The sequence below is a fragment of the Mobula birostris genome, chromosome 29, assembly GCF_030028105.1.
Source record: "Mobula birostris isolate sMobBir1 chromosome 29, sMobBir1.hap1, whole genome shotgun sequence".
Lineage (NCBI taxonomy): Eukaryota > Metazoa > Chordata > Chondrichthyes > Myliobatiformes > Myliobatidae > Mobula > Mobula birostris.
Window position 1 is genome coordinate 17,866,436 of NC_092398.1, and position 20,741 is coordinate 17,887,176.

The following is a 20,741-nucleotide window of genomic DNA, read 5'->3' on the forward strand; positions in this document are numbered from 1 at the left end:
CCTGGACACCCCGGATAGTTGCCTATCTCGTCGAAATAGTTTGATCTCCAACCTTGATAAAACTACAGGCTATTACATTATACAAGAGCACAGTGGGTGTAGAATTAGGCCATTTCGCCCTGCCATTCAATCATGCCTGATTAAAAATCTTTCTGTACCCTTTGCAATCAGGAATCTACAATCTCTGTGTTAAATTCACCCAGATACTTGGCCTGGAAAGAGCGGCAGGTGAAAGCTAGTCGCTGGGCAGAGAATGGGAAATGTCTGCATGTACAGTCTAGGAGCTGTCAGCGGGAGCAGGCCTGAACATCCTTGCTTTTATATTCGTGGAATGGAGTGCACCTGGTGGCGTTTGTAAGGAAGCAGGATAGTCCGGAACAACTCAGGTTAGGCAGCATCTATTCAAGTCAGCTGCCCTACAGCCGACGTAAATGCATTGACATATCCCTCTCTCTTCAAATGATGCCTGACTCGCTGTATCAGTTCTAGATTCTTAAGGACATTCCAGATACCTGTTCACCGGAGTGTCGGTCCGAAATTTTATTTTCTTTTACAATCTCTTGTTTATTATTTTAATATTTCTTTCCAGTTGCTTTTTTATTCAGAGATATTGTCTGGAAACGCTGGAATCGGCTGTACGACGTCCCGTTATGTAATAGCGTCGCTTTCACCGCTACGCTACCGTGGCGCTCTCTCCCTAGTTGCTGTCTGACCTGCTAAGTTCCTCCACAGTTTTGTCTGTGTTGCTCCGGATTTTCAGCATTTGCAAATCTTTTGTGTTTACGTTGATATCCCAAGCTTTTTTTTAACCTATTCTGGCAACATAGCTGATGTTGGTATGTATACATAGCAAATTGTGATTTATTTATTTTCCTCCCTTCTGACAGGTTCTCTAGCGAAACCGATTATCACGCAGGACATACCCCAACAAAACTTTCTTGCAGGAGCGTCGACCATTCTCAAGTGCATCGCTCCTTATTTGACCTTTACAACTGGGTTCTTCGTTTACCGCAAGGGCGAGGAAAAAGTGCTTTATACCCGCACGAAAACAGCAGGGATGTCAATGTCGTTCCTGGCACCCGTGGGAACGAAGGTAGGCAGGTTTTATTACACCTGTGCCTACCAGGTTCGCGTCTCGGGGCGTTTCTTCAACTCGACTCCCAGCGACGCTCTGGAGATAATCGTCACAGGTAAGGGAGAAACAGAAAGTAAGTGGTGTAGATAGAGAGAGACTGAGAGAGAGAGAGAGAGAGAGAGAGAGAGAGAGAGAGAGAGAGAGAGAGAGAGAGAGAGAGAGAGAGAGAGAATGAGAGAGAGAGGGGGAGAGAGAGGAAGAGAGAGAGAGGAGGAGGGAGAGTGAGAGGTTATTCCCCGTAAGTAACTCCGTAAGTAACGATGTCATAGCAATGAAACAGACCAACCGGCTCAACTCGTCCCGTCCGACCAAGAAGTATGTCTGGCCAAGTCCCATTTGCTATGTTTGAACAATATCTCTCTGGGTCTTTACTGTTTGGAAGTGTACAGTACTTACTGCAGGAAAGAGAACGAATGGGAGAACAAAACATGGGATTCGTGTCGAGTTACAGTAAATAGATAATGGTGATCGGCGCAGAGTCAAGCTAAAATAGGATTGGCGCAGAGTTACAGTAAGCGGGTACGTGGTCGTCGGCGAGGATTCAAAAGGAAGTGTGTTGGTGTAGAATTTAGAGTTAATAGGTATATGGTTTTGGGTAGGGACTCGAACAGAAAATGAGGTTGGGTATACACTGGCCGGTGTGGACTGGAACAGAAATTGGGATTGATTTAGAGTTAGAGTGAATTGGTATGTGCTGAAATTGATAGTCGTAGGGACTGCTCCTGTGCCGACATGGGAGGATACTTGGACGGCGTTCCAATCTCAGTGTCACTTCCCTGCCATGATCTCATTTTACCGATTCCTCCGATAGCTAAACGTCGATCCACCTCCACTGCCAGAGCCTTAGCATTTAACTGAGGGAACCAACTCCAAAGATTCACCTCCCTCAGTCGGAGCATTATAGAGTCACAGAGTAATCCTGTACGGAAGTAGGATTTTCGGCCCAGTGATCCATACTGACTACGGTTTCTTTCATTTAAGTACCAGTTGCCAGGGCTCGTCCCATAATCTTCCAAATCCTTCCCCTTCATGTACCTTTCGAAAGGTTGCAATTGTACCCGCCCTGGCCACTTCATCTGGCTACTTATTCTGTGACTGTGCCCCTTCCGTTTATCCAGACTGTTCAACTGGGGAAACACCCCTCTTCTAGTGTATACATTTCCTTCATGTTATTCATTCGAGGATTTGGGGTTCGTTGATTGAGAGCATATTTTGGTCCTTCAGACGGTGATGATGAGCCACCTTTGTGAATTGCCACATTCCTTGAGGTATGGGGATATTCAGAAGTCTGTTAGCGAGGGAGTTCCAGGACTTCGTATTTCTTTGTTCTATGCATATACACACCTCACACCATTTACAAAAGGTACTTCATGATTTGTTAGAGGATGAGGCGATAGCTTTGTGTTTTTTTTTCATAATAATATAAACTGTTTTAAAACTGCCCTTGCGAATTGTTGTACTGATTAACGATAGAAAATAACCCATATCTTGATGTAGATCAGTTATCAGCGCCTCGACTGGAGATCATGCAGTCAGCTGGTACGTTTAAGGTAAATATCAGTATCTCATGCTTGGCCACAAATGACTTCGCTGGGGGAGTGTTCTACCTGTACAAAGAAGGCCGTGAAGGGGCTATTGATTCGCGGCAGGACAAGAAAAGATCGAACAGGGTCAGCTTTAGCGTCTCCAAAGCGAATAAAACCAACGAGGGATATTACACGTGCCAGCAGCAAGTTGGCGTAGACGGACGCCTGTACAGTTCGCCCCGCAGCAACAAGCTGAAGCTAAATATAACAGGTGAGTTATACAACCAGGAACTCGCGAAGGATGTCATATGAACGAATGTACATGAGATTGATTAAGACGATTTCAGAAGGAGCCTTTTTGTCAGGAAAGGGATTTTTCTGAGGAGCAACTAAGAGAGAAACATCACGCCTTGTGAGAGAATGAGCGAGAGAAAAAGAAATAGAGTGGGGGGGGAGGAGGAGAGAGAGAGGGAGTGGGGGGAGAGAGAGAGAGCGAGAGAGAGAGAGAGAGAGATAGAGAGGGCATATTCCGGAGCGTTCAAGAACTCTAGGATTGAGTGAGAGTTCTGCGTTAAGCAGTTCTGATAGTAGGTGATAGTCGGAGCGGCAGGATGACAATGATCGGAAATGGTGATGGTTGGTGATGGATTTGGCCAATGCTGACGCTCTGAGGTTCTTTGATGGTAGTTGAGATGATGACAGAGGTGGAATGGTCACGATTAGTAAATTTGTGGGTAACACCTTATAGTGGTCAGCGGAGGAGGTCTTCCGCATTTACAACAGGCTGTAAATGAACTGGAGAAGTGGACCGAAGAATGGGAGATGAAATAAATCACAGAACAGCAAAGAGCTGGAAGTACGTCGCCAGTCCTCCACCTTGTGCCGAACGAAGAAAGCCAATGTCAGCTGATATACTATTTCCTGATGCCTATTTAAGTTCATATCCCTTGATTCTCTACATATACAGTACAGGTGCCTATCCAAGAACCCCTTGAAAGTTCTTTCGTAACTGCCTACTGCACCACGCTTGGCAGCGTATTCCAGGTACCTCGCACACTCCGAGTTAAATACCTTATCTTAACATCTCATTTGAACTTTATTCTTCATATCAAAGTGTATAACCCCATATTTCTCAGTGCTGCACTCTCACTGCCACTTCTTTGATGACTCTCTCAATCGTTTTATGTCCTACATACTCTTACGTACCCCGTAACTCGGTTGCCAAACCAGCAGAAATGGATCACTCAGTTGGAGTCTGGATTACTGGAACTAAGAAAGTTTTATTAAAGAAATAAGCAACACAATACTCTAATAGTAAGGATATAAATGCAACAGGTTAGCAATGAATACACACACATGTACACAGAACTAGGATAATAGCATCAATCAAGCTGTATCGCAGTCTAGGGGTAAAATGATCAATCACAAGTGACAGAGTTCAGTTTAGTTCAGTTCGCAGTAATCGCTGTTGTATCGTTGAAGGGAAGGAGAGAACGAATGAATATTCAAATCGGATTCCAAACAGACCTTTGATATTCCTCGCAGTCAGCTTTCGAGCGAGCCCTTTGTAATGTCTTCTGAGGTCACCGACTGTGACCCCTCTGTTCCAGATACGATCGCTCCTCTGCGGTGAACCCGCACCCAGGCAAGGGCGGACACACACACCAGGTTCCCGCCGACCGTGTCTTTCCACCCTGTGCGTCTATGGCTGGACCCGCGACCACCCCTCCAAAACTCCCACCGACTTGTAGGGGCGCACCGCTTCCAGGATCTCGTTACCTCGTGGTGTCGTGAGTGGTGTCGGTTGCCTTAGTGAACCTGTCCCTTTTTATCCCCCCTGTTGGGGTATCGCCTGTCCATCAGACTTCAAACAGTTCAGGGTTCAAAGCAGCCGGTCTTGACAATACTCAGACCGGTGTCTCCTTCCGTTAAACTCTCTCGTCTCTTCATTAACATTTCCAAACGCTGCTCCATTGCCTTACTTATCTCTCTCTCCTAAAGACAGGTGGCAGATCAACTGATGATCCCATTGGTGATAGCACAGGACAGTTAACATCTTAGTCTATGTGTACTTTTGTCACACCCCTCCCCTTTAAGGATTTTAACGGGGTAAAAATTATAAACATGAATACATTATTAGATACACACAAATATACATCTTCATCAGCTATTTGGCTAATACAGAGAATTTTAAGTTGTCAACACCTGACAGACAGTCAGCAATCACATTTTCTGTTCCTTTTATATGTGTTATTTTAATAATCCTCTCAAACCAGGCTCCAACTTAGCAGACTTCATAGTGGCCGAAAACACTAATGAATTGTGATCAGTGTAACTTCTCAGTGGTTTTCGCCCCGGACACAGATGACAAGGGTCGTCCCATACCAATTTAGCATTCTTTGGCAAGGGCTTAGTCTGAGGGTGGGTACTATCCGCAAAGTTGCCTTTTTTTCTGCAAAACTTCCGGTAGTACCTCACCATCTCCAAGAACCTTCTCAGGGCTCTCTTGTCTGTCGGGGTGGGGACTTCAGCGATAGCCCGCACCTTAGCTTGCATAGGAGCCAGCTGCCCCTGTCTTACCACAAATCCCATATAAGTGACCTTCACGCAGCCGAAATTACTTTTTGCGAGGTTCACTGTCAGGCTGGCTTCAGACAGCCGTTTAAACAGTGCCACAATGCGCTTTTCCCACGTGTCACTCCAGACCACTACATCGCCAATATACACTTCTGTGTTCTTTAGCCCGTTTGTCACTGAATTAATCATTCTATAGGGGTGTTGCTCACTAGGCTGACCTGATGTGACAACATCCCCATGTCCCAGCTCTTTGTATCGCCTCGGGACATCTAGACCTACGTGCGCGTGCCGGTTAATTGGCTTTATCAATGGCCCGCTTTGTTCGGGGGTTAGGTGAGAGACCTTATCAGCAAAACGGGTCAACACAATAGTGAGGCACCACACTTATCTTTTCAAAATGGGTCCTTCCCTTATCAGGTGGCACCCTAGCCTCATTGATTTTCATGACATCACCAGCTAGATCTGTTTCCTGATCGTGGTGGGCTTTTAACATGTTAATAGCCTCTAACTGTGTCAAATCACGTCTGCAATAGTCAATAACATCCTTCCTCCTGTGCAGCCAGTAAACCTCTTTCATGATTCCGCCGACTGTTTCCCTTCCCTCAAAATGTCCACCGAGGGGTATCTTGTGGGCCAGGTTAAGATTCTCATCCCCATAAATTTTTGGCACCATCCCCCATTCCTCATCTGCGGGTACGGTACTTGGTCTCCCTTTCTTCCTTAGCACTCCCTCCTCCACACAATAGCCTACTGGCTCTCTTATTAATTCTGCTTCAGAGAGAGCTGTCTCCGCCGAAACCATCACCTCCTCATCTCGCTCCTGCGCCTGTACAAATTCCTTCCTGGCTAATGCTAAGTCTGCCTCAGCTCCCTCATTTCCTCCTGTTTCACTACACTCCTTCGTTTCACTTTCTACCTCCTCCTGGTACAAGGCTGGTAGAAACGTCTCAGCTAAATTTACTTCGGCAGTCTATCTGGACACACGCCGAGTCACTGCGCAGACGGGATGAATCTGTGAGTCCATGGGCGGGGCCTCAATGCTGGCAGGCTGACCTGTCAATCTCACTGCTGAGAACACAATTCCCCCTGCGAGGTCGTTACCGAGTAAGACTTCCACGCTTTTCATCAGTAGTTCGGGCCTCAACCCGATCGTGACTGGTCCAGAGACCAAGTCACTCTTTAGGTGTATCTGGTGCAAGGGTACTGCCTCAGTCCCTTTTCCAACGCCTTTTATGACCCTGACTTTCCCAGTCTCGGTCTCTGAACTAAAGTCTAACACACCCTTTAATATCAATGACTGACACGCTCCCGTGTCTCTCCAGATCCGTACTGGAACTGGGTTTAACCCCTCCTTCACTGACACCAATCCGGTCGAGATAAACCTCTCGCGCCCTTCCTGAACTTTTGCAGACCTTTTCTCTCCTAGTGGTTGGCTTACCAGCTCAATACAGCCAGTCGAAATCGCCGTTTTTCCTTTTCCCGTCTCCTTCTTTGGGGCAAAGCACCTGGATGCAAAGTGTCCGACTTTCCCACAATTATAACAGACGACCCCAGGAGACTTCCTACCAGACTGCTCCCGGCCTACATTATCTTTCTCACTGATCCCCGGCTTACTTACTGACTTTTCTGGCAGACTCCCCCGCCGTCCTGACTACCCTTCTGGTAGCCTTTACTCGGGGCAGACTTCATTTTATGCGTCAACGCATACTCATCCGCTAACTTAGCAGTTGCGGTTAACGTGGCTGACTCTTTCTCATCTAGGTAGTGTCTCATACCTTCAGGGACACAACTTTTAAACTGCTCAATCAGGATCAGCTGTAGCAGTTTGTCAGAATCCCCATTTATCCCCTTCGAGGCGCACCAACGCTCACAATATGTCTGCATCTCACTGCTTCCTCGCATTCCGGAACCTCTGCCGGTATGCCTCCGGGACCAACTCATAAATCCTGAGGATGACCTCTTTCACCACCTCATACCTCTGGGCATCTTCCGCGGACAAAGCTGAGTAAGCTTGTTGGGCTTTTCCTTTAAGTACACTCTGAAGCAAAACAGCCCACTTATCCCTCGGCCATTCTTGACTTGCAGCAACATTTTCGAAATGGAGAAAGTACCGATCCACATCGGTATTGTCAAATGGGGGAACCAGCCTAACCTCCTGGGTCGTCCTGAACCCTCCACCTTGGTTCGGCATGGGCCCCTGCTCTGCCATCATCTTTAACCTCTGCAGTTCGAATTCCCTTTCCCCCTGCCTCTCTTCCCGCTGTCGTTCCAACTGTTTCTCTTCGTGTTCTAGCTACCGTACCCAGAACTCGTGCTCGAGTCTCAGTTTTTCAAGCTGCACCTGTACTGCGTCTCCACCAGGTTTTCCAATAGATATCACCTCCAGCTCCCCATGGGGAAAAACAACTTTAGACACATAGTGCTCTACGATAGCTCTGTGTATCTCCTCTCTCCTCATTGTCGACTTCCCCTTAACAAGATTCAACCGTTTGGCCACAGCTGCCAATTCCGCTTTCCTGGCATCCTCTAATGCCTCCAAGGTCGGCGCCTTTAGAAATTCCTCAATCTCCATTTCTGCTGTTTGCCTTTTCTTTCTTTCGGGAACTTTTTTTTTAACCCAATCAATTTACCCCGTCCCAAATGTAGCGTTCAAAATCGCGGACGAGAACCACACTTACGTTACGTACCCCTTAACTGGGTTGCCAAACCAGCAGAAATGGATCACTCAGTTGGAGTCTGGATTACTGGAACTAAGAAAGTTTTATTAAAGAAATAAGCAACACAGTACTCTAATAGTAAGGATATAAATGCAACCGGTTAGCAATGAATAAACACTCATGTACACAGAACTAGGATAATAGCATCAATGAAGCTGTATCGCACTCTGGGGGTAAAATGATCAATCACAAGTGACAGAGTCCAATTTAGTTCAGTTCGCAGTAATCGCTGTTGTGCCGTTGAAGGGAGAGAGAGAACGAATGAATATTGAAATTGGATTCCAAACAGACCTTTGATATTCCTTGTAGTCAGCTTTCGAGCGAGCCCTTTGTAATGTCTTCTGAGGTCACCGACATTGCCCCCTCCGTTCCAGACATGATCGTTCTTCAGCGGTGAACCCGGCACCCAGGCAAGGGCGGACACACACCAGGTTCCTGCCGCCCGTATCTTTCCACCCTGTGCGTCTATGGCTGGTCCCGCGCCAGCCCCCCAAAACTCCCACCGACTTGTGGGGGCGCACCGCTTCCGGGGTCTCGTTACTTCGTGGTGTCGTGAGTGGGGTCTGTTGCCTTAGCGAACCTGTCCCTTTTTATCCCCCCTGTTGGGGTATCGCCTGTCCATCAGACTTCAAACAGTTCAGGGTTCAAAGCAGCCGGTCTTGACAGTACTCAGACTGGTGTCTCCTTCCGTTAAACTCTCTCGTCTCTTCATTAACATTTCCAAATGCTGCTCCATTGTCTTACTTATCTCCCTCTCCTAAAGACAGGTGGCAGATCAACTGATGATCCCACTGGTGATAGCACAGCACAGTTAACATCTTAGTCTATGTGTACTTTTGTCACAATACTTCCTGTCTCTGTGACACTACTTGTTCCTTCTTCTATCTTGATCCACTCTGCAACTTGGCCACAATGTCATCAGTTCCTTCTTCCTGAGCGTTCATGTAGTGTCATGGTCCGGTCCGTGAAATCCGCATTCTGGTTCACGGTCTGGTCCATGCTCTTTATTTCAGGTTTTCCGGTTTTCCCCAGTTTCTGTTGAGGCAGCTGATTCTCGTTTGTGCTGGCTTCAAAAATAGCTTCAGGATTCAGCCTCTAGTTGCTGGATTGTTCCTGTATTCACCCCCTGTCTGAATCCTTTCTCTGCCCCTTCCTCCTGAGACCTTGCCATGCCCCTGCAACCTGTGTCTGAAGCCTTGCCTCGCTTTGCCTCGTCTGAAGCCTTGCCTCGCCTTGCTTCGCCTGTAACCCTTGCCTGCACCACTGTCTAGTTCAATCACCAGAGCAAGATAAGGAAATACCTATCGTTGTTTTGAACTGTCTCTGTGTCCACGCCTTCACTAGGTAGGTCCGGCCGTCTGCCGCTACCTTGAGTTCAAAACCGTCTCGTCGTGTTCAGCATTCTGTGTAACGAGTCCCGGCCCTACATCCTGTACCCAAGGAGCGGTCCCGTCTCTGTGTTCTGTGTAGGAGTCCTGGCCCTATTTCCTGTTTCCAAGGAGGGATCCCGGCTCTGGGTTCCATGTTACTGTCTCCCCCTTGACCAAGGCTCTGTGTTCCTGTACAGGGCTCCGCTTTCCTGTCTCTCCCTCGACCAAGTCAAGGCTTCGGGGTCTCTACCAGTCCTAGCCACGATCCAAGAAACTTGTCCCGTTCAAGCCATGGTTTTGTGTTCTCGTCTTGTCCATGTGCCTCTCCCAGCCCAGGAGTACCTTGCCCAACCCGGTGCTGGGGTTCCCCCGCCCTGTGCTGGGGTTCCCTTGTCCTGTCCAGGAGTTTCACGTCCAATCCTGTTGCCTCTCCTCGTCCTGTAGCCACGTCTTGTCCTCGCCTGGTTCTGGAGTCCGAGCTCGACTTAAGTCCCAGGTTCTGCGTCCTTGCCCAGTCTCTGGCTCGGAGTCCATACCCAAGCCTCGAAGTACCCTAGCCTCGAAGAACCAAAGCTTCGTCATGTCTTCACCTAGATCCGGGTCTGAGCCCGAGGCAAGACCCAGGTTTCGGGTCCTTGTCTAGTCTCTGTCTCGGAATCCAAGCCAAGGCTCCTACTTCCAAGTTCCATGTCCTGGTTCCGCTATCATAGTCAAGTCCTAGCCCAGGCCCTGTATCTTTGTCTCGTCTAGGGCCTGTGGCATGTCCAGCGTCCTTTCTTCCCCTCTCCTCTTGCTTCGTTGTCACGCCTAGTCCTGCTCCTAGAAGTTCAGTGTCTGTGCCTCGCATTTGGGTCCGCCTCCAACGCCCCCCACTGTGCCATGTAGAGAGTGAAAAGTGGCGGTATCAGCACTGATACGCTTGTATTCCACCGATCATTTTATGCCCACTTCTGATTTCTGCTTGTTCAGACGTGTCGAATCAATTGAACAGTTTTCTAACGGCGAACTAAACTAATCCCTTCTGACGGCATATGTCCGTATTCCTCCGTTCTCTGAAGATTCATTTGCCTCTGTTAAAGCTTCGTAGTTGACTCCGTCGTATTTATCTGCACATCTGCAATTTGCAGTGTGTTCCAGGTACCCATTACCCTCTGTGTTAGAAATAAATATTCTATCATCTTCCTTAAAGTTAGTCTTTCTTACGATAAATTCCCCTGTTGTAATGTATATTACAGATATTCCAGAGGCATTTAGTGAAAACGGATATTTCGGTCTTGCAGCTAAACTGGAATTAGTTTTTTATTGTCACATGTCCCAAGGTACAGTGAATAGGTTGTCTTACATATTGTTTGTACGGATCAAGTCATTGCGTGGTGCATTGAACTTTCATAATGGTTTTAAGGACAGTTCTCAGGATTCATACCTGGCGTAATCTTGGTGTCACACGTAACGGACAATCTAGGAGTGCTTGTAACCAGGTCAAATATTTCGTTCCAGACGAAATTGAATTAAGGCTCATCGACGGGGAGAACCGCTGCTCAGGAAGGGTGGAAGTGTTTCATAACGGCAAATGGTGGAGGATCTGCGCCCCCGCCTGGAGAGCGAAAGAAATGAACGTGGTTTGTAGACATAGAGGATGCGGATTTGTGGCATCGGGACAAACCAACTTGGACTACGGCCGAGGGACCGGGCAGGTCTTGCCAAGTGAAATCTTGTGTAGCGGTCAAGAGGCCACCCTCTGGCAATGCTTTATGAGATCCACCGACCGCTTCGGCAGCTGCAACCGTCAAAGAGTAGCTGTTGCCAATTGTTCAGGTTAGTAGTGAAAGCGTTCATTCATCAAACTGCCAAGGACGTGACTGCATTGTAGAGGCTGCAGCAGAGATCCGTCGGCATGCCCGACGAAGGTAACGGAGAGCCTCGGTTGTGAAATGGCATAGGCTGCACTTAATCTTTTTGGTGCTGAAGAATCTGGGGGACGTGGATTGATAGAAGTCAGCAAAACGATGAGGTTAATGGAGAAGTCAGGTTGTACATATGAGATCCAATACTTTTCCACCCTCAAGGAATAATAAGCAGGGAAAATACACAGTTGGCTGTTTGAATAAATAGGGTAGATAGAGAGAGAGAGAGACAGAGAGACAGAGAGAGAGAGAGAGAGAGAGAGAGAGAGAAAGAGAGAGAGAGAGAGAGAGAAAGAGAGAGAGAGAGAGAATTTCTCAGGCAAGTAGATACATAGATACATAGATAGATAGATGGACATATAGATAAATGGAAAGTTAGAGAGACATACAAATAGATGGATAACTAGCTAGCCAGCTAGATAGATAGCAATGTAGATGGATGGATAGTTGGATAGATAGATCGATAAATAGATAGATAGGTTGATAGACATAGAGATAGATGGTTAGATAGATAAACAGACAGACAGAATTATCAACTTATCCAATCTCTCCCCATACAGAATGTTCTCCAATCTCGGCAACATTCTAGTGAATCTTCTGCGCAATTCATTTGTGTTAAAAATCATACAGTGTTTTTCCAAATAAACCGACGATGTTTATTTCTGGTATAGGTAGACCAGAGAAGCCAGTTATCCTGTTGGACAGATCGTCCGGCCATTTCATGAGAGGGGAAAACATCAAAATCCACTGCCGAGCTGCCAGTTACTTCCCCGGGAACACATTCTATTTGTTCAAGCTTGGCGAAGAAGTCGAGATAGAGAAGAAGACGGCTACCAAACATTTTTCTCATGTTGGGTTCAGTATTGTTAACGCAAGTGTTGAAGTCACGGGATCTTATGTCTGTGCCTACCAAGTAGAGCGATTTGGGACTACGTACACATCAGCAAGGAGTCTTAGCATTGACGTCATTGTAACAGGTAAATACTACTGATTTTGACAATAGGCACCTCTTAGTAAGGTACTGATATGTCTTTCGTGAACTTGTGCTTGTGTGTATATGTGTGCATGTATGTGCATCTATATATATCTCTGTGTATGTGTGTATGTTTGTGCGCGTGTGTGCATTGGCAGAGATTTGATGATCAGAGTGTCCTAACCTTATGTGGTAAAGAACTATGGAAAATTTACACATGGTTGTCACATTGAGGCCAGTTATCTTCTGTGTTCAACAATTCAGAAGTTTTAAACTTTTTACAAGTAGCCTTTTCAGGGAATGGCTAACCGCATATCTGTGTTTACACTGGTGTCTCTCTGTCTGTCTATGTATGTACATGGGCATGCAAAAGTTTGGGCACCCGTGGTCAAACTTTCTGTTACTGTGAATATTTAAGTGAGTAGAAGATTAACTGATCTCCAAAAGTCATAAAGTTAAAGATGAAACATTTTTTTCAACATTTTAAGCAAGATTAGGTTATTATTTTTGTTTTGTACAACTTTAGAGTGAAAAAAAGGAAAGGACCACCAGGCAAAAGTTTGAGCACCTCAAGAGGTTTGAGCTCTCAGATAACTTTTACCAAGGTCTCAGACCTTAATTAGCTTGTTAAGGTTACGTCTTGTTCACAATCATGTCATAAGGGGGTTGGCTGGGAACGGACCTAAGTGCAAGACACAGACACTGAAGTACTAGGGACAGGACAAGGATACAGGCTGAGGGCAAGGACGTGGACACGAAAACCAGGAACCTGGAACAGGGCTGGACAAGAGAGCTAGGAACCCGGGCTTGGACTCCGAGCCAGAGATTGGACAAAGACCCAGTATCTGAGTCTTGCCTCTGGCTCGGACCCCAGAACTGGGCATGGACGAGGCTTGGCAGGCAGGCAGGACGAGTCTGGAGTCTTCAAGCTTGAGGCTAGAGACTAGAGACTTGGCTTGGCTTGGCAAGAGGATAGAGGCTAGAGACTTGGCTTCGCTTGGCTAGGCAAGAGGCTAGAGGCTAGAGGCTGGAGTCTTCAGGCTTGAGGCTAGACAGGATGCTGGAGTTTTCAGGCTTGAGGCTAGAGGCTAGAAACGAGGCTTGGCTGGAAGCAGGAGCCTTCAGGCTTGAGGCTAGAGACTTGAGGCGAGGCTTGGCAGGAGGCAGGAGGGTGGAGTCTTCAGGCTTGAAGCTAGGCAGGAGGCTGGAGTCTTCAGGCTTGAGGCTAGGCAGGAGGCTGCAGTCTTCAGGCTTGAGGCTAGGCAGGAGGCTGAAGTCTTCAAGCTTGAGGCTAGGCAGGAAGCTGCAGTCTTCAGGCTTGAGGCTAGGCAGGAGGCTGCAGTCTTCAGGCTTGAGGAAAGGCAGGCTCCTCCGGGGCAGGGTGCGGTTCTCCTGGGCAGGGCGCGGTACTTTTGGGCAGGGCGCGGATCACCTGGGCAGGGCACGGTACTCCTGAGCAGGGCGCGGTTCACCACCCGACGGAAGCATGGGACAGGAAGGGACAGAACGAACCGCAAGTAACGGCGAGACGGCCTGGCTTACCCGACGGAGGCAAGGGACAGGAAGGGAGCTAGATACAGGGTGGCTCCAGGAGAAGACTGCAGGCGAGATGAGGCGAGAGTTACCGGCAAGACAAGGCAAGGCTTCAGACAATGCAAGACGAGACGAGAACTTCAGGTGAGGCGAGAGTTACCGGCAAGACAAGGCAGGGCTTCAGGCGAGGAAACAGAAGACAGAGGAAGGGATACAAGGAGTAAGGACAAGAACAATCCAGCAGCCACGCCCTGGTCTCTGGAGGTATTTATGCAGCCAGCCCCAACTAGCATCAGCTCCCTCAATTGGAACTCAACAAGAACAGAAACAGGGTAGACAGGAAAACCTCGAGCAAGGGTCGATGGACCAGACCGTGAACCGGAATACGGACTTCACGGACCGGACCATGACAAGTCATCGTTAGGAAAGGCCAGGTAATGCAATTTTCAAAGCTTTATAAATACCCTGACTCCTCAATCCTTGTCCCAACAATCAACAGCCATGAGCTCCTCTAAGCAGCTGCCTAGCACTCTGAAAATTAAAATAAATGATGCCCACAAAATAGGAGAAGGCTATAAAAAGATAGCAATGCGTTTTCAGGTTACTTTTTCCTCAGTTCGTAATGTAATTAAGAAATGGCAGTTAATAGGAACAGTGGATGACAAGTTGAGGTCTAGAAGACCAAGAAAACTTTCCGAGAGAACTGTTTGTAGGATTGCTAGAAAGGCAAATCAAAACCCCTGTTTGACTGCAAAGGACCTTCAGGAAGATTTAGCAGACGCTGGAGTGGTGATGCACTGTTCTACTGTGCAGTGACACCTGCACAAATATGACCTTCATGGAAGACTCATCAGAAGAAAATCTTTCCTATGTCCTCACCGCAAAATTCACCGTCAGAAGTTTGCAAAGGAACATCTAAACAAGCCTGATGCATTTCGGAAACAAGTCCTGTGGAATGATGAAGTTAAAATGGAACTTTTTGGCTGCAATGAGCAAAGGTATGTTTGGAGAAAACGGGATGCAGAATTTCATGAAAAGAACACCTCTCCAACTGTTAAGCACGGGGGTGGATCGAGCATGCTGTGGGCTTGTTTTGCAGCCAGTGGCATAAGGAACATTTTACTGGTAGAGGGAAGAATGAACTAAATTAAATAAATCATCGGCAATCACCTCTGATCTGGGCCGACATTTACGTGCCGGCCGACACCTAATTAATTACCTGGTTTACTTCGGCTTTTTTCTTAAAGATGTGCTGGGTGCGTTCTGGCTACCGCTGTACCGCTGCATTCATCGTGGCAATGTGTGGGTGCGCGGCCCGGTGGTTGGGGACCACTGGTCGTAGGGGTCTGGAGAAACAAGAAATTAACTTTTATTGAATATAACCCTTTTAACTACAGAACGGTGTCGACACTTCGCAACACATCAACGAAGCTAAATATGTCTTATTGATGATTTTCTTTTGTCCGCAGTGTTGGAGGCTCTCAGTTAAGTGTCCAACCATAATCAGCCAGCTTGATGGATTCCAGTTGTTCTGATACCAATAGGGCAATGTCCTGGTATAATCTTTCACCATGCTCGTCACGGACAACACCAAGATTTGCAGGAAATAAGTCAAATAGGAATGCAAAAAATGTATTTTTAGTGACATGTTGCACTTCATGGATTTGTATGCTTGAAGCCTGTTGTCAACCAGCTGCACGTTGTTTGGTGCTCTGTAGCTGCCAAGGGAATTTTCAACAACACCCATGAATGCCTTCCATGCGATTTTCTCCGGTCACACTAGAAGTTCTACGAATTCTCTGTCATTGACGACCTGTTTGATATGTGGACCACCAAAAATGCCTTCCGTAATCTTGGCGTCAGTTATTCTGACCCGAATTATGAATTGAAAGAAAAAAATATAGTGGATTTAAAAACTATGGTGCGTGATAGGATCATTTCATGGTGACTTTTAAGTTCATCAGCCCAAAATCCAAAAGATACCCCCAAAACATAGTCAGGAAGTGAAATCATTGTTGACCAGTGCTATTAATGTCGGGGAAATATCAAGTAATTAAGTCAATAGAATATGTGTGGTGGGTATTGTGAGGAATTTCCGATGCAACAACAATTTCATTCCAACGTGCACGGCACCCTGCGCGGAAAGAGTTGAGACCTATAGTCTGTCTTTCAAAACGCAGACAGCGAACTAACTCATGCTGGAATGAACGGAATATGATGGGGAATATTATTGTAACCTGTCATTTCGTTAGGTAAATACCCCGAACCTACGATCACAGTGAATCCACAACGTGACAGTTTTTTCGTGGGAGACAGAGTGCAGGTCGAGTGTATCGTCCCAAGAAACATCCCCACAACACAAGTTTACATTGAAATGCGCCACGACCACATTGTAGAAATAATCGGATCCAGGTTCTCAGTCAGCGGTGCGTCAGCGACCCTGGAGAATCTGACCGTGGGCGCTCGTCTCAACTTCACCTGTATGTACCAGGGTCGAATGAGAAGACGAATTGTCAATTCGACATGGAGTGACGCACTGCAGTTAACCATTACAGGTAAGACCTGTGAGATCATAAGACATAGGAGCAGGATTAAGGCATTCGGCACATCGAGTTGCTCCGCTGATTTATTTTCCCTCTTGACAGCATACTCTTGCCTTCTCCCCGTAACCTTTGATGCCCTTACTATCAAGAACACGTTAACCTTCACTTTAAATACTGCAAATGACTTAGCCTCCACAGCCGTCTGTGGCAGTGAATCCCACAGATTAAACACCATTTGGCTAAAGAATTTCCTCTTCAGCTCTAAAGAAACGTCTCTCTATTCTGATTCTGTGGCCCCTAGTCTTAGACTTCCCCACTATAGCAAACATCGTCCCCACGTCCACTCTATCCAGGCCTTTCAATATTCGAAAGGTTTCAATGAGATCCCTCTCATTCTTCTATACTCCAAAAAATACAGGCTCGGAACCACGAAACTTTCCGTGTACGTTTACCGTTTCAGTCCCATGGTAATTCTCGTCAGATTCGTCTGCATCCTTTTCAATGCCAGCACGTCCTTTCTTAGTTACGGCATTGAATACTCCTCACAATATTCCAGTACGACTTGACTAATGCCTTATCAAGCCCTATCATTATATCCTTGATTTCATGTTCTATGAAAGAGGGTAGAATATAAAAACGATAAGACAATTAAGTAAGTAAGAGGACAGACCAGGGCAAACGTTGCACCTAACAGTGCAACTAGCTAGCTGACTCCGTTGTCGGGAATGATGCTCCAATATCTACAAAACATTGTTTACAGTAACCAGCACTCTAAACATTTACTTCCTCCATAAGTAAAGAAGGTCTTTTAAAAATGCAAAGACTGGAAATGTAAAGTACAAAGTAAAAAAAAAATACACGAGGAACACGTCAGATAGATCTGTGATAGAAAAGTAACAGAATTAATTACTCTGTAACTGTTCCAAATCACTCATTGATTATTTATCAGACACGATCATGGGATTTAATAAGTGCAGGGAGTTACGGAAGGGGATGTCCCTGATAGGATAAAATTTCACGTGACTTGATTTCTCTGCCTGTATCTGTTGCCTATTTATTCTTAATTTTCTTCTCGACTTTCCTCCTTTGGTTGCTTCTGAGATTGGCCGACACGCCCAGCCAAAGTAGCCTTCTCGGCCTTTCCTGTCCACCTGTGTCATCGCCGAGTAACTGGACTCTAAGCACATTCCCCAGTCATCCTTATGTTTACCGTAATAGTCATTTAGGAAAGCAAGGCAATCTTCCAGTTCAGTTGAAGCGGCTACAGAGAAGAGGGCGAGTGAGTAGTGGATGCCTCGACTAACGGAGACAGGGACACAGAGATGGATGTCTCCTATTATATACACACACACATAGAATATATTATCAATAGATACATAATGTATACATATATATAATGATACGTTATATCCAATTTATATATATAGCATATGAACCACACTTCCTCTCTCTCCGGAATTGTAGAGAGACTTGGCTCTTTAGTCGGCCCTGCTAATGCATTGCAGTGCATTGTAGTGGTGAGAAAGCCACCTTTCTCAAACAATATAAGTCTAGGTTAGGTATGATTTGCGTCCCACCAATTCTGGAAACCTCCGATGTTTCGACTAACGGTACCCCGATCTGAACGAATGCTGTGTCAGTACTGCCCATATACAATTATCCGTCGGCAATAAATAACTGATCTTACAGCGGCCTCAATTATAAAGAAACTTACTAACTTAATTTTTTTCCCTCTTAATAACTCCTTAATCAAACAGTTATTGAGGGAAAAAATAAATAAAAGGGCCTATTATAATTAAACCATTCTAAATGTAAACATGTTGGCGCTCATATATTCCAAAATCTGGGTGTATCCCTTACTCACGACTCCGACTTCTCATCGTTGATGACCGGTAGGACTTCCCACCTTGGACTTCTCCGAATCGTACCGTCCCTTTGGATCCAATCGTACGTTCGTCTGTCCCGAACTCCTACTCTCTCCATCTCCCGCCAGAAGCCCACGACCCCACCTGTGCCCGATGCAAATCCTCTCCACCCAGCTTTCTCCAGAACGCTCTCCCATTCCACTATCGTGAATGACTGACACAGTATTCCTAAGTTGAACGTCATAGCTTCTTATCTTTAACTGAAAACCAAACACTATCATCAGAGCACATTGTTTCTACTGAAAGCTACGAAATGAAGTGCCCTAGAGTATTAGCAGTAAAAAATCTCAGCTGGAGCGTTACACATACATACATATCATATAACATATATTATATGTTATATGATATATGTTACATGTAATATGACAAATAGTATCAGGATTAGGATAGTGTTTGGATTTACAGTGCTCAGGGAGTTGGCGAGGGTTATAGTGCGGTTTGAATGTAAGAATGGCAATTTATCCTTCGTAAAAACGATGCGTGTTCTCCCTGTAACGCCGCCGAATATTTCGAATGATTGTGTCAGCAAAGAAAATGCTTACTGGGCTATTCCATTGACAGATAGACCGCCCAAGCCACGATTAGCCGTCGACCGTCAGGACCCCTCAACGCTTCAGAAGCAGATTCGAGTAACATGCAGGAGAACGGGAGGCTACAGAGGAATAACCTTTCACTTGTACAAGGATGGCTCGGCAGAACCAATTGCATTTCAGGATGTTCGGCAAACACGTACTTCCGCCGGGTTCGACATCGACAATCTGAATGAAACGAACAGCGGGAACTACACGTGTGGCTACGAAATTGAATGGATGTGTAACAGATACAACTCAGAACGGAGCGATCCCATTGGAATAAAAACACAGGGTGAGATTCATAGCGTTAAGCGCATTCGACCTTCAATCCTCCGCAGCGTGTCACGATCATGTCGACAGTAAGGCACTGAACGATAAAAGCAACAAATACCTCATGCAGATCAGGGCGAAAAAGGAGCAGAAATCTCCAAGTCTTATTCAATCTGACTATACTGCCATATACTGTTATAACAGGACGATCCAGCATACTGATCTTTTGCTAGCTTGGGTACTTTGCAGCGTTGTATGGTGAAGATCCAATTCTCCCATTTAAGAACACCCGCATTCTTTCTGTCTACATCAGAATTGGCTGATTCTGTGGATAATTCATCTGTGATTGCTTTCCCATTTTAACCATTTATGTCACGTGATCTGCGAAGCATTACCCGCATCCCCTTACTCGTGGCAATCAACACACACTAGGTATCCACCAATTGTACATTTATTCATTTGACCTACTCTCACCTTATCACAGTATCTCCTTTGTCTTGTCCACCACCAAACGCCTGTACTGGTCCAACCACGTAGACGCTATTGTCAAGAGAGCACCCTGGTGCGTCTGCATCCTCAGAAGCCGAAGGAAATTGTCCACGGTTCCGTTGACCATCATCGCATTTTTGAGAGGAACATTGGAATGCATCTTACCCCGATACATCACAGCTTGATACAGCATTTGCACTGCCCAACCCGCAAGTGATTTGCGAATACAACTCAGTCCATCACGAAAACCATGGACGCTGGTCTATACTTACGACTGCATTGGGAAAGCAGCCAACGTAATCAGTCTCCTGCCATCCAGTGATGCTCTCCTTTCCCCCCTCCCATCAGGCAGAGGATGCAAACACTTCAAAACGCGCACGAGAGGGCTCGAGGGCAAATTCTAACCCGTGTTAGAAGAGTCTTGAGTGGACCACTTTTACGATAAAGACAAACTTCCTTAAGTTCTCTCGTAGCCTTCACAATCAGCCTCCTCGCCTTCCTCGCACCTTACTCTCAACCTGCACTCTGTCTGCAACTTTAACATTATATTCTGCACTTTGTTACGGTGTTCCCTTGCACCACCTCGGTGTACCTATGTTTTATCATGCATTATATTTCGCGTATATTGTTTTGCAAGCCGTCTGTATAGATGGTATGCAGTACAATTTTTCTCTCTCCGTATCTTGGTACATGCACGGTATTAACAAAGGCAACTTACCAACTACCAACTGCCACCTCGCCAGCTACCTTCTCTGCAAATTTAGTCACTTCTCTTTCCCAGTCCTGATCTGCACGCTTAATTCTACCTCTCTTCCACAGATGCTTCCTGACCTTTAGAATCCTTGCAGCATTTTCACGTTTATTGTACACTTAAGTTCGTTGAGGACCTCTGCCACTCTGACATTTCAGATGTTTACCTCTATAATGCTTTGGGCAAATGGCCCTTCACTCTTTCCGCTATTATCTTGAAATCCAAGTTTTATTTTACTTCACTGACAAATGATCCATGCCATTCATTGCCTACTGTACACGTACAAGTCAATACCACACAACTCGATCAGTCTTTTTACGAGGCTGGAAATGTAGGAAGGAACATGTGGGTGACGGGCAGATCGAGATCCTGGGAAACAGGACAGGATGAGATGATGAGACCAGCAGGATTTAGGAAAAAAACAAGAGACAGAAGGGGTTGGTTACCAGAAGAATA

The 20,741-nt window shown here is 46.2% G+C and overlaps 1 protein-coding gene across 1 annotated transcript in view; it reads left to right on the top strand.

The window, feature by feature from the left end:
• The first annotated feature begins 1,057 nt into the window (after nt 1-1,057).
• The window catches only part of LOC140189909 (scavenger receptor cysteine-rich type 1 protein M130-like), a 36,850-nt gene continuing 17,166 nt past the window's right edge, over nt 1,058-20,741 (top strand). The window contains exons 1-6 of the mRNA XM_072246254.1: nt 1,058-1,190; nt 2,633-2,932; nt 10,823-11,140; nt 11,901-12,206; nt 16,132-16,290; nt 18,765-19,067. Of these exons, the coding sequence (XP_072102355.1) occupies nt 1,058-1,190; nt 2,633-2,932; nt 10,823-11,140; nt 11,901-12,206; nt 16,132-16,290; nt 18,765-19,067 (1,519 nt within the window). The remainder of the gene's footprint in view (nt 1,191-2,632; nt 2,933-10,822; nt 11,141-11,900; nt 12,207-16,131; nt 16,291-18,764; nt 19,068-20,741) is intronic.